Source organism: Colletes latitarsis, chromosome 10 (assembly GCF_051014445.1).
Source record: "Colletes latitarsis isolate SP2378_abdomen chromosome 10, iyColLati1, whole genome shotgun sequence".
In the NCBI taxonomy this organism is placed as follows: domain Eukaryota; kingdom Metazoa; phylum Arthropoda; class Insecta; order Hymenoptera; family Colletidae; genus Colletes; species Colletes latitarsis.
In genome coordinates, this window is record NC_135143.1 from 8,482,202 (window position 1) to 8,507,531 (window position 25,330).

General features: G+C 34.5%; 1 protein-coding gene across 3 annotated transcripts; it reads right to left on the reverse strand.

Moving 5' to 3' along the window:
* Positions 1-98: 98 nt before the first annotated feature.
* Drat (Death resistor Adh domain containing target) lies at positions 99-24,694 on the reverse strand. 3 transcript variants are annotated; one of them, XM_076775880.1, is made up of 3 exons: positions 24,530-24,694; positions 3,501-4,226; positions 99-2,315 (listed from the first exon to the last, which is right to left on the reverse strand). In XM_076775880.1, exons 2-3 carry the CDS (start codon positions 4,214-4,216, stop codon positions 1,880-1,882), a joined length of 1,152 nt encoding a protein of 383 aa, XP_076631995.1. In that variant the 5' UTR covers positions 4,217-4,226; positions 24,530-24,694; the 3' UTR covers positions 99-1,879. The 3 variants fall into 3 exon arrangements, with proteins under 3 accessions (XP_076631995.1, XP_076631994.1, XP_076631993.1); XM_076775879.1 differs by lacking the exon at positions 24,530-24,694 and adding an exon at positions 4,600-4,968 and having other exon boundaries at positions 99-2,297; XM_076775878.1 differs by lacking the exon at positions 24,530-24,694 and adding an exon at positions 4,600-4,968.
* Positions 24,695-25,330: the final 636 nt, after the last annotated feature.

Sequence of the window (25,330 nt, forward strand, 5' to 3'; positions counted from 1 at the left end):
TAAGTTGTCGAAATATTGCACAATTTATATGCACAGCAACGTTTTAGTTCAACTGACAAACGTTTAAAACAAAAGATTGTGTAAAAGGATCACAATGATACACGGAACAATATCTTTATTTGAATATAACAAACGTATTTGCTGTATTATCATCGTAATATAATACAATTACCGCTACAATTAACAGACGATACAATAACGTGACGTGTATCTACTTTGCTAAATTATCGCTTAGGACTGCGATACAAATGAAAAGAAACGAAAAGAGAAATACACTTAAATAAAGAAAACAGTCTTTCGAGATACAGCGACTTAACAACTACGAAGAAATGCGATTAATTAATCGTACTTGTACGTATAGCACGCAAACAATCGATAAACTTATTCTAACTTCGATTACGTGAAAAAGGAATACTGATATCTAACAATAATTCACGAAATACTCCCGACACGAATATAGACCTAACATAAACATTTCAATTATGCGCATTCGTTTAGCATAAATATTAAATTATTCGTAAACGCGAATCAGGTTTACTACTACGAGTAATTGTAAAATAGTAATTTTCTTCGCGTCGTTACAGTTTCATTCGCGAAACTGTTGGCAGATATGATGCTTACGTCCAATACAAAATACCATATTTAAAATACATTCTCTAAACGAACCGAATTTGCTTTGAGTACGCATTCAAAATACATTCTCTACACGATCCATGTTATTTAAATACAGATTGATTACAATCATGGCAAATAAAACTTTATCCCTTCCATTAACACTTTCTACAGGCCGCGTAATTCCAGGTCGATATCTTATTTCAGAAACATCGAACTAACAGTATTTATCATTCAATTGACATGTAATATTTAACGTTACGATTAATTTTTCTCCTGGTGTACTGAACTTATATTTCTTCGCATTATCACGTAAACATTATGATCTACCCCAGAGGCTTAACTTAGCGAATCATTATTCAACGATCGGATAAGTAATGCGAAAGATATTCAAATGTACTTTGACAAATTTCGCAAAAAAGTAAATTCATTGCTTTGTCCTGTGATCATAAAGAACCGTTATCCGACCAAGAAACTTGAGTTTTTAATGTGTCGTTCTCGTAGAAAAGAATGCCCTTGCTTTCGTTCAAAAATTTCGTTCTCTCGCGGGTCAAAATCTTTCAACGTCGAGAAATGGAATATTATCATTATTTGGTTCTATTAGTGGCTCTTAAGTGAAAGCAATACAGACCGTGACAATAGCGAAAGAATCGTGGAAAAGTTAATCTCGTGCGCGACCGCGACGCTATATCGAATTTAACAAGAACTTTCTCCACGATATTCCCGAAATTTATATGACATCATCGTTTCTTTAATACTTCACTATCCTACGGTAATAAGTACATCACAAAAATGCGCGAGCCACCTCGTTCCAACCGTGATTCTCATTGATTCCCGTGAAAGTTAACTTTTGAAAACGGAAAATGTAGTAAGTGCTCTAATCGATAACGTACGGAAACAGCACATTCTACAACCGTTCCGGAAAAAATTGTTATTGTACATAGATATATATCATCGATAGATACGCAGTGATATATACATGCATCGTCTAGATTGGTCGTCGTTTCGATTCGCTTCCTTTCGACGATCAACCATGTCGCTTCGGACATCGTTAACGCTCCTATCGAACGATCGCCGTAAGACAAACTCTTTGTCTCGTTTGTAAAATCTTCTGTCTCGACTATCTTGAATATTCAACCATATTGGTCACAGCATCTATCAACCGAAGATAATTCGGTCCATTAATTTTTCAATCATCCCCCGATCATATTCGAGCTTCCGTCGTGCCGAACCGCGCGGCACCCAATCGTTCGCTTAGGAAATCCCCTTAATCCGCTGGGTAGAAGCGTAAAATCGCGCGTCCTTGTATCTCGGAGTGGCACAGCTTCTGCACGACATCGAGAACTTCTTCAGCGGGATAGACTGTGTGCGGTGGCGGCTCGATTTCACCGGAAGCCACTAGCTGAACCAGTTCGTGGAGCTGTTCCAGGGTTCCAGGCTCGACTGACTTGATGCTTTGCTGCCACTCCTCCGCGCGTCTACTGAACTTTGGCAGTAGCCGATCGGCAACTTCCTTGATGATGAAAACAACACCACCTTTGCTCAGGCATTGCATACTGCGATGAAGACTGCGGGAAGTTATGCCAAAGTCTATCACCACGTCTACCTGACCGCAACAGGCATCTATGGTACGTTCGATCAATTGCTTCTCATACAGGTCCTCGCTCCACTGGACCACGTTCACGCTGTATTGAGAAAGGAGACTGTTGGTGAATAAATCGAATGGACTACTAGGTGGACACAAACAAATTAAAGATTCAACGATCTATCTAGGTACATAAATCTACTCTAATTTGCAGTGGAGAATACGTGTTTCTACAAAGCACCAAACCAAAGCACATTCAAACAATTTACAACAGAGAGGAAAAGAATCGATCGATCGGATTTACTTTGGATTTGAACACAAATTTTCAATCACAAAATTATTATTTCCCATTATATTTTACACTGTATGTTTATAATTTGTTCAAAACTGTTACGAAAAAAATTATTAATTAGCAAAATTTAATCAAACCCTGCACCTATACTGCCGGACAAAATGATAGGACATTTGATGTATTTGTATATTTCGTACAATACAATAGGCTATATGTACATATCTTGATACACTAGTTACACATTAAGTCGTAAAATTACAATCTCAGTTGTAAAATTTTTAAAAAGTTCCCCACAAATTGCCCTATTCGATTGGTCGACGTCGACAGATTCTTCCTCTTTATGTTACGGTTTGAAAATGGCTGCCGCGTACGTATGAATTTTACGACTTCAGCTGGTACTACAGTGCAATCACAATACGAACATAAAAGTGCATTGATAATGAAAAATATAACGTATACAAACCGTATTATTTTTTATCAGATTAAATGATATTTACGTTCGTGCCGTATCGCATATATAAAAGTACACGGAAAAAGACTCGCGATACGCGTTTACATAATACTTATCACGGTAAAGATGTCTCAAGTACAAAAAATTATCGCGATGAGTTCATTGTTGATACGTCGATACTATCAATTTACTGAATCAATAAAGGCAAATTGATTTTGATAACAGAAATTGAGAGGGAAGTGCTAACTTTTAAATTCTAAGATCAACGAACGTATATCTAGTTATATACAATTTAACAAGCGTCATGCATCTAATAATAATAATTAACCCTTAATGTTTAAAGAAACGCAACGTAACTCCAAAAAATGATCAATATTTCGAGTCGAAGAATAGCTAACGAAATTTTCCGCGCCCTAATAACACGAGTACAATTACGTTATTTTTTTATCTGATTATGACTGTTCCCAAAGTAACGTCACTTTTCTCAACAAATCTACTTGAAACGCCCTAAACCTACACAACATCGACATTGCAATCGTCAAGTCACTAAAATAACTCACCGTTGAAACTCTTGGGCCATGATCAGTCCGTCGTCCTTCAACGAGGCGATAGTAATAGTGACTCGGTCCTTCATGTTGCTGAAGTAATACGCCGCGATCCTGAGGGCCCAGAGAGCGAGACCCCCGGTGCCGACGATTAGAATCTTGCAAACGTTGCCCTCGCCCCGTTGCTTGAGCAACATTTGGACGTGTTCGTGGGCGGCGAAGACAGTGTTCATGGCCAACAAGGCACCAGCAGGCAACATCGCCGCGATGCTAAGGCTTATGTTATCGGGTATCTTTATAAGGTATTTCAAATCGTGAACCACCAGATACTCGACGTATCCGTTCGGTATGCCTTCGTACGGGTAAAGGATCACCCGATCTCCGACCGCGTAGGCACAATCTTCGGGCACATTTGCGCCGAGAGACTCGATTATGCCTGCGACCTCGTAACCGGGAAACAGTGCTGCGTCTCGGACTCCGTGATGCGGCAAAGACACCGGAAAATCGCCCTCCAGCGAGACTTCCGTGGCCAAACTGCTGCCACTGGAGACAGACGTTAAGCTGGACAGGCTGGGCGAACGACGAGGATGATAACAGGCACCGGCGCACATCACCCGAACTCGAGCACCGTGTGCTGGAACATCCGGGACAGGAACGTCGAAACTGAATACCCAGTTACGGCCCGTTACGCTCGGGCTCTCGATGGACACCTGTCTGCACAGCTTGTTCATGTTCTGTTTCCTGAAACAGGCGAAAAACCCGTTGAGATTTTGTTTCGTAACAACTGTGCGAGTGCTCTCTTTACTGCCCATAATTCACGGTAAATGGACAAAGTAGGAAACCATCTAGCAAATAGGGGCAATTGCGCCTACGGATATTAACGATGAGCGTAGCGCAAGTTCCGGTGTCGATCACTAAAATACTTTGCAAGGTTGAATTACTAGAGTGAAGCTTCGAGGGGACATAACGAGCCGAAGCCAACCATTAACTCATATTCGTTACGACTTAGTATTCATATAGCAATTAACTGATGCCTAGTTTTCATAGGCATTGTTCCTAATTTGGATATACTACGCGACACAAGGTGGTTCAAGCAGGACAAAACATTGCGTACCTCTTACAAGGTGCAGAAGGCTTGTGCGAGGTGATCGGTGTCACTGTTTCTAATTCCACTGGCATTCTGTATTGTTCAGTAGTCGTTGCTTGAGCACGATACTCAACAAAAGACTACAGTTATTCTTCTGTCAATCAACTATTTCCTCCTGTGTGTCGGAAACTTCACGAATTCAAGACTTTCTCCGCGCAATGAAATCTCGACTAACACATTGCTCGATGCTTGCACGACTCTAAAACTTTTCAATCGTGACGCAAGCTCGATCAAATCGTAAATCCAGTTTATGAAGGAAGGTAACGAATGTATGCTCGTAATAACCACAAAGCTTCTCGACGATCGCGTGAGACGCACTGGCTGAGCGCGCCAGATGCTCGTTCACTTTTATAGCGTCACGAGCTTTCCCGATGAGGCTGCGTTAGTCATGGCAGCAGGAAAGGGGCACTGGTAGTGGGGTGGAAGAAACAGACCATGAGCAGGTACGAGCATTCACGAACCACGTGCAAACTCTGTTTTTCTCCTATAGCGACACTCGCACATTCGCCCAGCGCATCGTGATATGCGCATGAATAAGGCACAGATAGACCGTGTATTTTTACTTTTCGACGCCGACCCGGAGATTTAATGCCTGGTAGAGATATTCTTAAAAATTGTACAAACAAAAAATATTTCTTTTTTTTCGACAGTGATCCAAACAGCGTTCAAATTAACGCGAGAAGCGTGTTTGGCACAAGAACTTGTTTTATCTTACTGTTGTTTTATCAACAAAATTTGTACTAAATGTGAATAACATTATTAAATATTCTTTGTTGAATTTATTTTTCTGCTTCATTAAGTTATATCATCTCAGAAATTTTATAAATAATTATTGTATATTTAGATGCCTTCGACAAAGAATAAAAATTTAAATAATTTAAATATGAAATGATTAGAAAGATATAAATAGCATTTTTAGCGTTTGTATAGTATTTTTTGTTGTTCAATTTACTCAGTTCGGAGAATGTTAATGTTACGAAGTAATGTTTCATTCAATTATACACATCTTTTGGTTAACTGAAATAGTCAGTTGAGAGAAACTGATATTCAAATAGACATTTGCAATATATTCAAATTAACTCAAGCGGGTTAATTAATTTTGGTAGCATTATGTAATCTCTGTTTATAATTAACTTATACAGTTTAGAGGCTCTCCGTGTTTCAAAGCTTTACGTAGCCATGGAATTATACTTTATTCGTCATCATTTAGAAGTTACACCTTGATCTTTGCATAATAATTGTACTCGTAAAAAGCAAACAACGCGTTAATTTCTGTAGTTACAGTAGCTACTGGAAATATGAAAACTTTACCATTGGTCGATAATATTTTATCTACGTAATGTTTTATATACAAGGCTGTAAAACAATAATTATTATTATTAATTCATATTTTGAGAAATTAGTACTTAATCAGTTTGCTTAACTTGCCCATATTAACCACATTAATGAATGACATGATCTTTTTATTTTTGTCTCAATTTGATCATGATGTTTTGATTACCTTCGTAAAATTATGTATGTACAGGGTGTTCGGCCACCCCTGGGAAAAATTTTAATAGAGGATTCTAGAGGCCAAAATAAGACGAAAATCAAGAATACCAATTTGTTGATGGAGGCTTCGTTAAAAAGTTATTAACAATTAAATTCAAAAATTTCAAATCGTTCTGGAAAAATTATTTTCGGTTGCGGGGGTCAATTACAATCATTTTTGGTGAATACACATACTTCCGAAATCCTACCCACTTTCGAGAAAAAAATTCGAGTAAGTGTTGAAAGTTTTGGGTGAAAAAAAAGACTTTCGAATCGTCCTGGAAAAATTATTTTTAGTTGCAGGGGACAATTTCAAACATTTTTGGTCAACAGATATACCCTCGAAATCCTACTCAGTTTCGAGAAAAAAATTCCTTACAGAAAGTATAATTTCTGGCCAGAAATGTCTGCCCGAATTTTCATGCGAATCTTTAAAACGTCATAACTTCTGAACAGATTGGACGATTTTAATGTTTAAAAAAGCAAACTATGCGTATTTTGATGGAGAATATGTACAAATAGCAAAAATATTCGAAAAGTTGGTCCTTGTCCCCGCAAAATCAGAAAAACTCCATAAAAATGGTCAAATTTTCAAACAGCCATAACTCCTACAATTGTGAATATATTTCACTGAAACTTTTTTCTGAAGTAGAGCTCATGGGTACCTACAAAAAAGTATTAGTCAACTTTTCTGTAGGGCGTCAAACAAAATTACTAAAAATGAAAAAGGAATTTTTAAGAAAAATCGACAGGTGGTAGGTGCTTAAATTTTTCGGCGAAATTGAAAAGTTTCAAATCACTCTGGAAAAATTATTTTCGTTTGCGGGGGTCAATTGCAATCATTTTTGGTGAATAAACATATCCTGGAAATCCTACCTACTTTCTAAAAAAAAATTCGAGAAGGTGTGAAATTTTTCGATGGAAAAAAAAAATTTCAAATAGTTTTGGAAAAATTATTTTCGGTTGCGGGGGTCAATTACAATCATTTTTGGTGAATAGACATACCCCCGAAATCTTGCGCATTTTCGAGAAAAAAATTCAGTACGGTCGGAACTTTAAACGTTAATAACTGTTTAACGAAGCCTTCATCAACAAATTGATATTCTTGATTTTCGTCTTATGTTGGTCTCTAGAATCCCCCATTAAAATTTTTCCCAGGGGTGGCCGAACACCCTGTATAATATAGTCAAACAAGTTTAATATTTTTACCTTCTTTAAAAGTTGATAAAAAATATCCTCGTACAAAATTTTAAGATTTTTAATTGAAAAAAGAAAATATAATTTTTTGTAATTTTTTTTATTATCATATTATTGTTATATAATACGAAAGAAAATAGGAATATATTATATTTAATCATTATTAATGTAATATGTGCCCCCTGACACGTACGCGTGTCGAGATATCCATACATATGTAGATTCTATTTGCATTCCCTTAAGTAGTTTCTTACGCACAATGCGCGTCTGCACGTCGCGTTGGCATGTTTACTATCAATGGAACGCTGACATCATTCTTATCAATGCAGTATTGAACCTTTGACGTCCGACAATGGTCCACCGATGTACTCACATTTTTATCAAGTTCCACCCAAGACTATGAACAAATTATTGTTGGAAAACATAGATAACCTGTACGTTCACCCTACCGATTTGAACTTTCTTCTGTTAGTCGTGCGAGTTAACGTATGTACTTAGTCGCGTGTGAAACAGTTACCAACTGTTTTGTATTTGCCATAACTTTTTATTTGTTTCATGAACTCTTTTTAGTAAGATAAGATCATAATATAAATTATGGAAAAATGTATTCTTAGAGAATCTGAAATACTTCGTAGAAATTATTTTTCACAGTAATTTATGGACATTTCTTCTAAATGGTCCATTTAGAATATATCCATTTTCTACGTTTGGAATAAAATTTTCTGGTAATTTTATCTCAAATTCTTCTCTAAACATAGCACTTTCGTCGTGAACCTATCAAGAACGTAATCCAGAGAAAGTTTTACATAAATGTTAAGAAACTAAACATATTTACTGATAAACGGCGGTATAAAATATTTTCTCGTATCGAAGATGATATGTTATTAACTTAAAATCGCTTTAAAACTATGAAGAAAAATGTCGGAGTGGGTGACATATGTTAACCACTACTAACGAAGACATGTTCAAATTCGTGATGTTTCATATTCTAAATTACTATAGATTACCCGACAGACTTTAATGTTTGTAGGAACAAAGAGATAAATAAACAGAACATGTTAATTAAATATATAAGTATATAAATATATTTGAAATAAGTATCGTTCACTAATAACTCGCAAATACTTTGTTTCTATTTGCTTCATAATGTCTTCCTATCATACTTTTCAATTTTTGTCTTTCTTTCAGAACTTATATTGAACATCTTAAATTCGACCTTGTTAGACTCATTGTTGACAACTCACACTCATTGTTACTCAATCAACCATCACATAAGCACAACTCTCATACTTTACTTCTAATAAAATCAATCACAATATTTTCTAAAAGAAATCGAATCTTCAATATCGATAAGATTAATAGTGAACAATTCATAATATTTATAGAAAATGAAAACGTAAACAGACATTATCTAAATGAAGTGTAATAAAAACATGTTTACCTCAAAGGGACTAGAGATAATGAAAACTACTACATAAATCGTTTAATAAAACTGTTTACGGTGAAAAATAAAGTAAACCACAGAATTACAGCTTGTTTATCAGCTATCGTCTTTGATACGAAACTATATATGAACATTTAAAGCAAGATGTTATAATAGTTGTCGTTAAGATGTTATCATCACTTAGGTTAAGTATTTGTCACGAACAAAATTATTTTAGTTACTCGGTTTATGGTAACGAAGACTCGAGAGCTAATTGGAAGAAATTGACTCCAAATTTAATTAATTAATCTTCCAGTCTTTCTTCAGAGTAGGGACAATGAAATTCGATCACAGTTCAGTAGCCTAATCGCACGATTAAATCGTTGCGGAGCTCGTATTATGCAAAATGCGGTTCATTAGGTGTTGCGGCTCGCGGTATCCGATGAATCTAATTGTCATTTAACGTCGAGCTCGCGTCTTCCGAAATAAACTAATATACCGGATGGAGGAATAGAGAGGTTTTGTGAAAGATTTGTGAGTTTATATGTTTATGTCTGTAATGAATGCGTAATGAATGCGAAAAAAAGTACACTAATTGTAAGATATGGTTTGTTCGATGATGTTTAGCTACAATTCTAACGCGTTTGTAGAGGTTTGATTGATGCGTGAGAATTGGCGTACTAGAACCAAGTGTCGATTCCTTCGTTGTTTGGTATTAACGAAAACTCCATCGCCATCTCCTCCCTTCCAAGAACACTTACAATGATGCCCTTGAAAGGGGGTGCATGTCGCATCAGAACGAAGACGTCACTCGAGGACGTTGGAGGAGAAAGTTGCCGCTTTTACGCGTCAAAAAATTGTTACCCTACCATAAATTTTCTCTTGAGCGCGAATCTAAGGGGTAGTCGATTCCACGCTCAACATTAGGAAACGAAAATCTTGCTACTACCTACTAGTACTAAAACAACAATAATGTTACTTAATATGTAGTAAATATCAATACAGTGAGTCCTTGAATTGCGTAAATTCATAAATACGCAAGTGTGTCTCTATTCGGACCCTTGTACATATTTTGTATGTGTCTATATAGTTGCATACAAAATGAAACTTTTTTTAACTTTAATTAATTTTTTGTTAACTTTAATTCGCTTTTGTAACGGAAATTGTATACCAAATGTGATGTAAAAAGGAAAGAAGAATACATAGTCAGACATGTTAATCAGCCTTTGAAAGAATTACTTGTAAGATACGACTCGAAAATACAATGATATTTTGTGTGAACGCTGAGCTCCGCTCGATGTAACGCAGTCAGACGTTCCGAACGAAGTGCAGGCATTTTCCCGGCCTGGGAAAATGCTCGTCTGCCCTGGCGAAAAGGTCCTCAAGTGTCCGCCCGTAATTTACGATGGGCCTGGCGCCGTGTAGGCCAGGGCCTGTCGTCGCCAAACAGCCCTTCGGGGCTCGGCCGCTGGGCCGTATTCAGAGCAGGAAAGGGGGTGTCGGAATTTTCCAACATACTGATTGTAAGCAAACGCAAACATTACTCAACAGCAGGACTAATATACAACAACAAATATACGTTCAGAAATTTTTCCTTTTCAAGATATAAATATGTTTGTTTACATCGAAATTATTCATGAGTGATGTCGCATAGAATTATGAGCACTGTCGATATTTTGTTCTATTACAAGCAAATAATGTAATAAAACATGTCATCCTGACACTGAAAACGACATGTATCGTAATAAATCAGTCTGTCACTAAACGTTTCATAATTAAGACAATATTATCGGAATGGCTTATATTGATATCGAGATGGTAAATATTTTGTTCCAAAAGGATGGGTGGTACTCTTGCTCAGGGGATGATCAATTACATGATCTGTACATCCTCCTGACTTAACTACCTCTAGATTTTTATTTATAGAAACACAAGTTTTTTTTTACTTCGAACTGCACAGTAAAAGCATAAACCGACAGTGTTTATTATTTTCATCAAAGACCGATAAGGGGTCCGAACGACCTTCATCAGACTCTTTAAATACTAGGCCACTTATGTGCTTTAATACTGCAAGATAAAACATACAACTTGACCAAACCGTACCAATTCGGATAGTTCTAGTCCAAAAACAAAAATATAAAATTAAAGATTTTTTTTTCTTAGCCTTTCTGTTATAAACTGAAAAGTATGTACCTTGCTCTGACAATTGATTTGCACTGTCAACATCATTTACTAAAAGAAAAGGAGAAACTGTTGACTTCGATGTATCTATTGCTATACTTAAACGATTTTTATAAATAAATAGTAATGAAATTTACAACTTTCAGAGATTTCGAGATATTGAAATTGTAAGGTTATGGGTTGTATAATTAGAATCAAACTTCAATATTTAATATGAATATATGTATAGTCTTTGTTATAACCGTTGAAGATATATCTCAGAGATCCGTTCAGTAAGAGATCGGTTTCTAAAACTATACGATTCACCCGCCAAAGAAAGGCGAGAATGAAGAACAGTTCGTAGTTTCGTTATTGTTGTATAATAAACACCATGAATTCCTAGAACCCATGGCCGAAACAAGAAAGAAACTCTAGACATATACATTGTTACTGGAGATGATTTTTGTATCATGAGACGGTTACGAAATTCAACACGAGACATAACAAAATCAGAAGTTGTGTAATAAAATACATGTATGATAAAAATTATGACTTTTTCGTGGTCAGTCGCGCATTTTAAAACATTGTGCGCCGTGGCTCCAATTAATAGTAATCTCTAACAATCCATAACCGTTTGACAAGAAGGTTAATTAAGGGGTTAATGAAAAGGCGTAACGCATTAAGAAGCATAACGCAACGCATTGCAATTGTAAACTACGAGATCAATCTATTGTTTGTCGTTAAACAAACTGCGACGCACCCGTCCTATGGTAATATCAAACAATAACGAACGTCGACGCCTACATGTACTCGGTTATCTAACTAATTCTATTTGTTTAGCATTCATCTATCGTATTCTGCTGCTGCGTAAACATCAGTTGGCTTGCATCGTCGTTATCTATATAAAATTTGCAGTTATATCGAGCGAAACAAACTGCGACAGACAGTTTGTCTAGATTCCGGAAACGTTTGTTTCGTACAACAACAAAACGAAACGAGACTATTAGACGATGCCACAGACCTACTTGAGAAATTATTTTAGGGTTGGTTTGAAAGCGTTTTTATATGCTTTGCGCAATGAACAAAGCTCCATTTTCTTCGGACGTACTTACTCGTCACGCGATTCAAACGGGCGAGAAAGTGCTGACTTCATTAGCAATCCACTCGATGCATCGTCGTACAAGAACGAGACGAATTATTTTATTAATTTATTGCGAACAAAAAGCCTACAAACTCATGATTTGCGAGGAAAATTGATTTTTACCATACAAAAATACAGTAGAGCAATTAATGGCGTTATGATCCCGTCCTTGGTTCCAAGGAAGAGCACAACGCGTTACGCGACTTCTGACGCGTACGGAAACGTTTGTTATTCGCGGGAGAGAAAAACGCACCGTTATTTTATTCTCATTCGACATTCCAATCATGTTTCGATCGTTTATTGATCTTGCTCAGAACAAAGTGCATTTCTTTTATCGTCTCATTTTCAGCGAATCCACGCTTTGTCCAATTTTCAACTATTATTGTCGTTTAGAGTATACAAAACCTCAAAATGAAATTAAACTGGACAATACCTTCTTTTCGAAAAAGTCAACGAACCACCTATTTTTAAATATTACGTTTTAGATTGATTTTTGCGCATAGAATCGCCTTCGTCTTGACTGTATTACTTATTTTGAGACATCGTGTACAGAAATGCAAATATAATTATTAATTATAATTATACTTGGAATAAAATGTCACTATTAACGAGAAAAATTAAATTTCGAAACAAATACGATTTAAATTTCTTTCATGATAACGATCACCTGCTCTGAAAGTGTTATATCGGTACTTGAAAGAAAAAAGTCAATCGACGATACAGATAACGCGTTATTTTCATTTAGATAGTGGAACTTGCCAGAAGCAATGCGCGTCGAGGGAAAATACTTTGTAATGATCATAAGAAATAAGAATTACTGTGAGTTGATACTAACAACAGTTATTTGTTAATAATTCTAACAAAGTAGATATTTCACGTTACGGGTACAGATGACGAATACGGGTGACGCAGTGAGAGTGGCTTGAACTTGAAAATATTTGTACAGATGACAATTTATGTATATAATAGGTACGAGTGGATACATTACAACTTTGTACGCGACTTTATGTACATAGAATTAAAATTATGCTTATTTATCTTTCACCGTTAGAGTTGACGACAGTGTCACAAACAGGTGTTCGTGCAAAGGGATCCAATTAGAAATCTTGTGCAATGATTACGAGCAATTTTTCCGTGCAGTGTGTCATTTTACACAAGCATGTTTCTATTACGTGACTGATTCAACGAAACCCATTGTCAATTGTCACATTAGGACAATTTATACGCCTTGAAACAGTAACCGTTTTTAACGTATGGACGTACAAGATTTTCTTACTAGCCTGTGTCCTAAATAGCCATTACAAACATCGTTAATTAGCAGGAAGCGCGTGAAAGTATAAAGAAACTGCAAAAGTTCAAAGATGACTATGATAAAATTATCGTGATTTAGAATAAATTGAAAATAGTGCTGCGTGATAAAAATGTATAGCCTATAATGCGTATTATAAGCGAATGAATAAGCACAGCACGATGTAATCCCAACAGATTTTCAAAGAACAAAGAGTTTCCCGTGACGCATTCAACGCTACTCGAAACAAAGCGATTTCTTACACGGTTTATCAAATTACAAAGCACCTAGGCTTCTGCTGCACCAATGCTGTAAAAATAGCTTTAATCCACAATTATCGATGTACGTTAAAAATATCGGAACAGCACTCGCCTTGTGCACACATGTTGTTTACCAGACTATCACGAACAGATTTAGTTCCTTATCTTATATCCTATTTTAGTTCCACTACGTTCCACTACATGTTTACGATGTTTTATTTAGCAACTTCGTTTAGGAAACGTCGTTTATTTTCAAAAGTAAATTAATATTTTTCTGTGATCCTATAAGTCAAAAATTTGAGCAACTACCTACTTTCTACGTGGAACGCGATCGGAAATATTCAATCTACTGGCGAATCGCTTTGTTAACAGGACTTTCTACCTTGTTGATCGAAGAAATAGATCATATTTTCATATATACAGATATATTGGTTAACTTTTCCTTTTATTACATGTAACTTTAAACTAAAATTCTGGAAACCAAAAAGAAAGAACGCTGACGGCGAATGTTTAAAAATAAGTATCTCGATTGCGCCAATTTATTTAGGTGCCTTAAAAATTTCAATTAATTTGAAAGTGGAAATTCTTTTTACTAGAAATACAGCTCTTTTTGCTTATAAAAAAACTATTGAAAAAATGTCCAATTCTGTTCCTTCAAAAGAAAAAACAATTTATTTTTAATATGTATATTTACGCATGTGCATGGAATCTTCAATGAATCTTAATTGGAACGCCTAATTAGATTCTGATCGGTGAACTGTTACACTTCCGATCAGATTCCAAATAAAACGGAACCGATTACAATTGGAACCCAAAGATTTGTCCACACAAGTAACGACTGTGACTTTACTGTGAGATTCGATTTGTAATCGCGCGTCCTACACTTAAAATAACTGTATTTACGAATTTTTAATTATAATATTTTAAATGCATAGTTTCGAACGTCAACCTGCAGTGTCTTTATAATTTCTATTTATTATACTCGTACTTTCCCCGTTCGGCGTGTGAATATTTTTACATAGATGTTGAACGACTCGCAGACGCCTTCTTTTACTTACTTTATTGTTATGTTATCGTGATATACAAGCATAAATCAATCGCGTGAAGGAAAATATATCGTATCGCTATATTCTACGTTTCTACCGAATGATATCAACGTTTTTCTCTTGAGATTTAATCATATCTTTATTTTACTAAAAATGAAATAACACGCGTAAGAACAACAACTTGTAAAAAGTCCGAATTGGAAATGAATTCATACACATAATTTATCATATCAAGAAATATCTTACTCTTAAAAGTGTACTCTTTACATCGAAAATACCGGAAACGAGAAGTTCAATTTACGCGTTATCTTTAAAATGAACTTTTATAAGAAAAAATACAGAATTAACTAAATAAGTAATTTTATTATTTACTTTACATTAAACACGATAAACACGATTGTGTAATACTCAATTCATCATTAAAGTATAGGTGTATCTGTATAGGTATATCTTATCCGATATTAGTCATACAAACGTTTATGTATTTATAGACTATCTTGTACGATTAACATGAGTTAAGACTGTTTCAGTGTTTGAACGCTGAATTCTCGTTGCCAGTAAACGTTACGAGGCTACTAGAATCTAGTCGCTAGATAATACATATGAATATACAGTAGGTTGTGTAATAAATCCGTTCGTGCATTATTTAACAAATTTTATATTATGCATATTTTGGACCGTTTTGGAAATAATTTTCTTTTTTATTTCTATGTTATTGACCCTACAATATTGACTCGTATTTTCATAAACTCGATTTTATAGCAGTAACTTAATATTACAAATATATCGGACCGTGCATGAACAGTGGTTCCAAATTGTTATCATACATTTCACGTACAATGCATAAATCATGCATACGTGAATTAGTATTATCTACAATCAAAATGATTGATAAATCAAAATAACCTTTTTACAATTCTTTTTGTGTAACACACACAATACGATGATACTCAAAAGTATACAAAAATTGAAAACATTGCACGCTGCTCAATGCCAGCTCCATTTTAAATGCATTTATCGCTTCTTTAAAACAGACAAAAACGTTTTATAACATCCGCTTTAAAACCATATACATTATGAAGGAAAAACTATTCTTTAAAAGTAAGAAAATATAAAACTCAATGATAGCAAATAAAAGTGACCGTAACCTAGATTCGTTAAGCACGGCCCTGTAGCAAATACACAGTTTGTACCTAGCAAGGGTATCGCTTAGAAACTTCTCGAGTGTGTCTCGAACATCATGTTATATTTATACCAACTGTGATACTAATATATACAGGGTGTTCGGCCACCCCTGGGAAAAAATTTATTGGGGGATTCTAGAGGCCAAAATAAGACGAAAATCAAGAATACCAATTTGTTGATGGAGGCTTCATTAAAAAGTTATTAACAATTAAATTCAAAAATTTCAAATCGTTCTAGAAAAATTATTTTCGGTTGCGGGGGTCAATTACAATCATTTTTGGTGAATACACATACTTCCGAAATCCTACCCACTTTCGAAAAAAAAATTCGAGTAGGTACTAAAATTTTTAGACGAAACTAAAAAATTTCAAATCATACTAAAAAAATTATATTTAGTTACAGAGGGCAATTACAATCGTTTTTGGTCAACAGACATACCCTCGAAATCCTAACCACTTTCGAGAAAAAAATTCCTTACGAAAAATATCATTTCTGGCCAGAAATGATTCCCTGAAATTTCATGCGAATCTTTAAAACGTCATAACTTCTAAACGGATTGGACGATTTTAATGTTTAAAAAAGCAAACTACGCGTATTTTGGTGTAGAATATGTACAAATTGTAAAAATATTCGAAAAGTTGGTCCTTGACCCCGCAAAATGAGAAAAACCCCATAAAAATGTTCCAATTTCCAAACAGTCATAACTCCTACAATTGTGAATATATTTCAATGAAACTTTTTTCTGAAGTAGAGCTCATGGGTACCTACAAAAAAGTATTAGACAACTTTTCTGTAGGGTGTCAAATAAAATTACTAAAAATGAAAAACGAATTTTTAAGAAAAATCTACAGGGGGGTAGTGCTTAAATTTTTCGACGAAAAAAAAAATTTCAAATCGTTTTAAAAAAATTATTTTTAGTTTCGGGGGTCAATTACAATCATTTTTGGTGAATAGACATACCCCCGAAATCCTACTTACTTTCGAGAAAAAAATTCGAGAAGGTGTGAAATTTTTCGATGGAAAAAAAAAAATTTCAAATCGTTTTAGAAAGAGACTGGGGCGATGTAAATAAATGCCGTGGTACATTATATAATAACCAATATTTAACAACTAGAGGCGTATGCTTCGGATCTTTATCCTGTTGGATAAAGATTCATTCATTTTCTATGCCGAAACATTCAATTGAGTTGGCAAATTATCTCGCAATATACTTAAATATTTTAGGCGATTCATAATACCTTCTACAAATATTATATTTCCTGTTCTGAATGCCGCAATTGCACCCATAGCATTAGATTCGAAAATATTATACTATGTATCATCTATAAATACAACTTTTTTCCAATATTCAAAATCATTATTAATATATTCTTTCGTAAATCCTGGTCGTTTTTATTGATTTACTCTAGATATAAACTATTTTCTTTCCTACATATACATTAACACAAATCATAGTTATCATGTGTTAATATGCAAATGTAAACAATTCTTCAATCTTTCTATTAACTTAGAGGTAGCAAATTTTGTGGGTGTACGAAGACTTTCGTGACAGACTGTACATGTATTTAACGTAGGTGTGCGAAGATATTCATCGATTCAACTATACTTAATCATGATAAAAATCATAATCCCGTTAGTTCTTGCTTTGTTCAAAATTTTCTCACCGAGAAAAAGGGAAAACAGTGCTTTTACCGTGAAATTGATGTACATAAATAGCGAGGTACGAGTCAGTGTGACTACATCGGTGTATAACAAAGAGGGGGGAAGTCGGTCGATGCCGTAGAACCGTGGCACGCTGGAATCACGTGCACATCAGTAGGCAACCGCGTGTTCGGCCAACCCGATCCACTCGACACGCTCTCGCGCCATTACAGAGTTCTATGCCCGCCGTGTTTTGGGCCATTTTTATCCCCTAACGCCTGACGTCGTACGCATTATAAAATTTCACCGACGATATCCTCATTCTGCACAACTAATTTGTAAGCGCTTAGAATATCGTAACACGTTCCACGCCCAGAAAATGGCTGATTAACTTATCGAAAATCGTCGGAAAAGAGTAAACACATAAAAAAAGCAACACCTAGACGGAACGTCAGTGAAGAATATACATTGACGTTTGTAAATATTTTTGGTTGTTCAAACATATTATTGGAACAGTTAAACTTGCATAATTACCAGAGCTTATCTAAAACAAATCGGTGTCTCGCCCCAAAAAAATTACACATCGGTTGAGTTTTATTGCATTATTCGTGTTATCGCATCCACTTTGCAAGATTACTGTAACGTAAGAAAATCGAAAAATCCATAAATATAATTGAAATATGAATTGATATAATAATCTTGCCATCGAAAGATGAATCGATATCGATAAGTGGATCTTAACATTATTTCTGTGGCGTTTAATTCGTTTTGAGACATCATTATTTTAATATTACTTTCTAATAAAAAAGCAAGATAAAACTATTGTTGGATGACCATTTTTCTGTTGTTCCTGAATTATTACAGAACCATATCGACAACAGTAAATAGTCGTCACATTCAAAATAATTTAATCACTTCGTTTTCAATTTCCGTACAAAGTTCAGAAAACTCTAGATTCTACTTTAATCACCTTGTAACTAAGGGCTGTGATCGTCTTCACTCCGCCAAACAACTAAATAAAATCCTTTGAAATTTGTTTGCGTCAGGTAAGGGAATTGTACAAAGAACCGAAATATGCTTCTTCGTGTTTTTCATCCCGTGTATACAACACTATTTTCAATTTATTATCTATCTTAATTGTGTGCTTAAGAATTCACAAAAGAAAATCTTATCAACTTTATGGTTTAAATTATTTGTAAAGAAAAATAGTAATTATAAACAATATTAAAAGTACAAATAATAACAGAGATTATTGAAACCCAAAGTGGTATTAATCAGAGTTGGGAAAAGTTTAATCCGATTACATTTGTCATGATACGATCACACTGTAATTACCATCTAATTGCGATCTAATTATGATTGTAAATCTTTAAAGTACATAATAACTATTTAGTTATCATGTAATTATAGTACAATTACAGTGTGATTACATGTAATTATTTGGCAATGTGCCCAATTTTAATATTGGTGAATGAAAAAATAAGCGTTGTTTTTTGGAATTAATAACCATAACGTGAACTATAATTTTAATAACGGCTCTTAATACCTTGTGAAATGCTTTTCAGCATAATATTGTAACTCGGAGAGTTTGCCAAGCAGATTTGTAAAATAATCGTTATAAAATGCATTCGTTAGAAATCGTTGTTTAAGAACTGCGTTCTGCCTTGCTAACAATAAGTCCTACTAAGGATTGCCTCGTATAAAACAAAACAACTGAGCGAACATAACTTATATCTGAACAAAGCCATCAAGAATGGAATAGGTAAGAATTTCAGTAAATCCAAGGTTTTACCTATAGCGACAAAAATAACGAAATTAAAACATGTACAAACGTCATTGAATAAAACTTCAATCAATAATTCCAGCCAGCTGCCATTGAAGCTATAAATATACATAACTCTAATGTTTGTTTAAAAGCGGTACACCGACGCAGAGTGATAATGAATCCCAACGAAGGCGTTAAAAGGAATTATGCGCATCTCGTTCAGTATGTAGGCGATGCATCAGCAGCATCTAGGACATTAACTCCGTAGAAGCTGATAATGAGTCAAATTACACATTTGTTTTCGCGCGTGTCCCCGAGACACGAGACCGCTTCGTGGACACTTTCAGATCACTGTACGATTTGTTATCAAAGAAAGCTCAAACGTCAAGAAACACGTCAGATCATCATTCTCCGGCGTGAAAATGAAATGCATCCTCGGCATCTCCCTTTCGAAAATAAACGAAGCGTGCTTTACTTTCAATTATTCAAGGCCTCCCGTGATGTACATCTATTCATCCCAAAGTGACGCAACTTTGTCATTTGAAGGCTCCTTTCATTTTTCTCAACATTTTCGCGACAGGATCCTTGCAATAGTTTTCAATATACAGGCGGTCCCAGTATCTAATGAAGCGAACATGTTGATGAAGGTCTATGATCTTTCAGAAGAAAATAAAGCAGATTATATCGTGGAATAAGAAAAATACTTCCCGTAATATTTTTTTTCTTACTAACAGTAAGATTACTCTATTCTAAGGGATCGGCCAAAAGTTGTTCTTTATTTAAGAAATCGGAGCGAAATGAAGTTTGGGAAACACCGTCTTGTAACAATTCGCAACACAACATCTTCGTCTATAAATAAAGCAACTGCAAATACTATTTGAACCGACACCGATATTTCTCTAAAGTACCGTGCTTTGAGCAAAAATTCGCCAATCTTTGTTATCGGATAGGCAGGGTTTTTCGCGCATGCGTGTCGAAAATAACATCAGTAGAGTACTCTAATCGCGTGAAAAGGGGTATCGCATGGTCCCCTGATCGGCTGTTTTAAAAAGGTTTCTGGGAAAATAAATCAAGAAACTAAAAGGGAAAAGCTATGTTCGTGTAAAAACGCTACATCCAGGGTCGTTCCTAGTGGGGATGTAAAACGTACACCCACATATGAACGATCAAACCCAATGGCGACCGCAGACCATTCATTATACTATATCAAATTTCAGTTAATGAGCATAATAATTAACACTTCTTTTATGATTATTAATATTTTATACAAACAAAATTCAATTAAATTAATTTGAACCTCACATTGGTTCAACTATGCTCTTTATATTTACAATACTAGTCAAATACTAGTCAAAACTCATTTTGAGATCGATAACAATTAATAACAAGATAAACTAACCGAATAGGTAAATTACTATACTACCTACGATGTTGTTGTGGATAATATTCATCACTTTCAGGACGATCCTATTGTTTACCAATCTATAGACTGTTACTTGAAAAAAGCCAATTTTAAACTGTAAGTAAGCTGTGTGTGGACTTTTCGTTTTCCACCACCATTAATGTGTCATTATGTCTGATGTCCATTGGAGAGTTTTGATCTCAAGCTAGACTCGACATACTATTTCGTTTCAACTAGTCTCATATCGAGCTTAGCTCGACGTAGAATTAATTGGTTGATTGGTTGTAATCACGATCATTTTAGGTCTTAGTTAGACTGGTTCAGATCTAAACTCCATAGAAAATCTATCTGTAATACTATAAAAAAATTGCAGAATGCATGTTATTCTCCACCGTCTACATTACATCAGCTATGAGAACTAGTTTAAAAACAACGACATTTAATTTTTGAAAAAATAATTAAAAAACTAATTCAAAATATATTCAAACAAATTGCAACTGTTATAGTTGCTAAACGTGGGTGGACGAAATGTTACATTTATTCAAAATTGTTATTTACGATTGCGATTTGCATATAAATAAAATCTTATAATTAATTAATTAACATAAAATAAAACTATCATATTATTACCAACAGGTTACAAAAATGAACATAAGAGAAAGTGAGACAGAAAATTAAATTACAGAAACGTTACTGGCCACACATTATACTTTCAGTAAAGAATTTTTTTCTCAAAAATATGTGTATTCACAAAAAAATGATTGTAATTGACCGCCACAACCGAAAATAATTTTTCCAGAACAATTTGAATCTTTTCAATTTCGCCGAAAAATTTAGGCACCTACCCCCTGTCGATTTTTCTTAAAAATTCGTTTTTCATTTTTAGTAATTTTATTTGACACCCTACAGAAAAGTTGTTTAATACTTTTTTGTAGGTACCTATGAGCTCTATTTCAGAAAAAAGTTTCATTGAAATATATTCACTATTGTAGGAGTTATGGCTGTTTGAAAATTGGACCATTTTTATGGAGTTTTTCTCATTTTGCGGGGTCAAGGACCAACTTTTCGAATATTTTTGCGATTTGTACATATTCTCCATCAAAATACGCGTAGTTTGCTTTTTTAAACACTAAAATCGACCAATCCGTTCAGAAGTTATGACGTTTTAAAGATTCGCATGAAAATTCGGGCAGACATTTCTGGCGAGAAATTATATTTTCGGTAAGGAATTTTTTTCTCGAAACTGAGTAGGATTTCGGGGGTATGTCTGTTGACCAAAAATGATTATAATTGATCTCTGCAATCAAAAATAATTTTTTTAGACCGATTTGAAATTTTTTAATAACTTCTTAACGAAGAATCAGTCAAGACATTGATATTCTTGATTTTCGTCTTATTTTGGCCTTTAGAATCTCATTAAAATTTTTTCCAAAGGTGGCCGAGCACCCTGTATATTATATGTATAATAAAAGCACTTCTATTTAACATTTTAGCAATATCACTATATGATTTATTATTATTAAAATGATAAATCACAATCACAAATCGTTTGTCTCATATTTCAATTATTATTTAGTCGAAGAACCGCTTTCAACTTGTACAGTGATATTCGACTGAAGCCAATAAATCGGGAAACAAATAAGAAGCAAAATGTTGTGTGACATTTGTTCAAACAAACGCGAAATTATTATGCAGTACGATTTCGAATGTGACAATGATTTAACGCATAATATTGTTATTGTTTTTTTTCATCAATAAAGATTAATGTTTACTTTTTTATTCTTCGTATGAGAAATGACCAAGCATTAAGCTATAGATTACTAATTTATTCTCGACCAAATTCCTTATCGCATAATTATACCGAGTCAGTACTTCTTACGATACAACCTGTACGATTTTCATTGTGAGTGACTGTATACCGATTGTTCGGACATTACGGATAACCGAGTGCCGGATAATCAGAACTCTACTGTATAAAGGAAAAAGATTCTCAAAATCAGGCATGTAAACAACACCGACAATGTGAAACAGATTAAGATAAAAAACTGTGTATCTGGCAAACAAGTATTTTTGTCGAATGAAAATGAGTGGTCGTTGTATTCACCAACGTTAAGCAGTCGACGACCTACCGCAACAGTAGAAAGTTCGAACGATGTTTGAATCCGCTCAGTCTGCCAGAAATAATTAATGAGCCGATTGAAAAGATGACGCCGCGTATATACGACTAAGAAAGTAATTCACATGATTGCTTATTCATGGTCTTCGTCTGTAACGATACATCGTCAGTTCAAATTTCTTTTATACTCTTCTTTGAAACTCTTTTTAAACGTAAAGTAAAGTCTACGCTTTTATTAAGGTTCATACGAGTAAACTGACAAGAATGCATCGAGCTTGCACATAACAACGAATTTCAGTGTACCAATATCGTAGAACGATGACGAACTACAGTGACGAACAAATGTATTCAAACGTTTTAAGTTATGATTGTTAGCATAAGAAACATGTATATTAAGCCATAACATTTAGAACAATATGATGTGTACAGCAAGCGGAAAGTCTCAAGATTGTGATATGAATTTGTATATTATTAAATATTTATTTCTGTTACATACGTTACGTTTAAAAATATTAATATAACCCTTTCAGTGGTTTAAAGTGACAATGACTATTAGACTGTAATAAATCCGTCAATGTCTTGAAGTCTCTATTATGTCTTGTACCGACGAAATACTGCTGGAAGTGTCATCAAGTCTAGATAAAGCTACCAAGATGTAGTTGGAATTCAAACATAATGATAAAATGTAACAATGAATATCATAACAAAGAAAGATTGTTGATCAGGAAACAGCAGAATATCTGATTTATATCAACAGTTGCTATATTTTAAACACAAATACAACGATAAGCGACAATTCAATTGTTTATATTATGCATCAACGCGAATGCTAATAAACTTTTAAATAGGCCGCCAAACTGATAAATCCGAAGATGTCAATTATGCACGACAGTTTCCGTATCCTTAGGAAGGTTCAAATGAGAAAATTCATTTCAAAAAATCGATGTACAAAAAACATCGCTGCATTGTTGCTATTTCTAATCTTATTGCATACGCTCCCAAATTGACAAATATAATTAAAAATATTTGGAAGCAAGTTCATCCCTAATTATGTTTATGGTTATTGTAGGAAAATAATTATCACGGCAGAGTACTAAGAAAAATGCCTCATATTATTAGTAGAATATGTCAAAGAAAAAGATTACATTTTTATGAAATTATCTATAAAGAGTATCAAATACAGATGATCACATCATAATCGTATATAAAAAATATAAATATAAATACTTATTTATATTTATTATATTTATAATAAACTTATAAATTATAAGTTATTTTACAATCATCGACTAAGCAACAGCTTTAGTTATAAACGGAATTGTAAGATGTTAATACAAGTATATCAACTAAATTTCTTACAAAGTGCACTGTCTACGAAACGTCAGCAGAAATTTTCCGATCGAGGTTACCATTCGGAACGAGCCGTAAAAGAAACTACCGAAACATTTTCCTAGAAGACGATTATGAACAGACATACTACTTTCTTACAAAATCACAATTCTTATTTTTCACAAATCTAATTTAAAATTATTTTTTAACTGTACACGTTTGTGCGTTAAATGCACATTATTATGTAAAACCACTTCATCGCTACAAAACCGGAACGTTGTATACAATCACAATGTTTTAGATGTGCAACGTCTGTTGCAATCAGCCTTCGCTAAGAAACATCAATCTTTTTCAGACTTGAATGCGAAATTGTAAGCAAGTGGTATGAAGGATGAATCAAAGATGCCTCCTCACCTTATAAGTTAACTCTTCTGACAGCGTCGTTGATAATCTCTAATAACAAAACCGAGAACAGCAACGTTCACTAGATATAAAGGTGATCGATTCAAACTCGTATAAAAACTTGAACACGTAACCCGTATGATCGCACACACAAGCCCCTTCGTCGTATTCTGAAAGATTTGTCGGAGGGCACATTCGTGTCCAGCGAGGGCGCTTCAAGGGGAACTATCATTGCGCCGACTCCGAGAAGTCTGCAAATCCGACGTCGAACTGTAACCTACGGAAGGGATGTCATCGATCGTATGTCACACAGGGGGTCCATAACCTGTAAATAACCACCCCACTACCTCATTTTATAATTTTTTAACGAAGTGTTACTTTTATGAATAGAGGACTTCAACAAAGTAATTTGTTACTTAGGTATATTCCTAGCAAACGGACCGTTCACCGATTGGGGTGAGTTATACGTCATTTGATTCGTCTGATTCAGTACATTATTAATATGCATTTCATTATTTGCGGAAATTCGTTATTTTTGTTTAAACTTGTCGGAGAGTTGCAATAAAAAAGTAAGGTTAAGTATATTTTGATAGGTTCATACAGCCAATCGACCATTATTTGTCCTATAAAACAAGACCATTGCAAAACAGTATTTTTATTTAATTTTAGTTATATAATAATATGACATTGCTTATAATTGTATGTTATCATATATGTTAATTTTAAGACATCTGTAACTGAGTTAGGTCTCTGTTAGGTTAGAAGACATTTGAGGGGAGGGGGGCAATATTTATTACTGTTGCTGCACATACT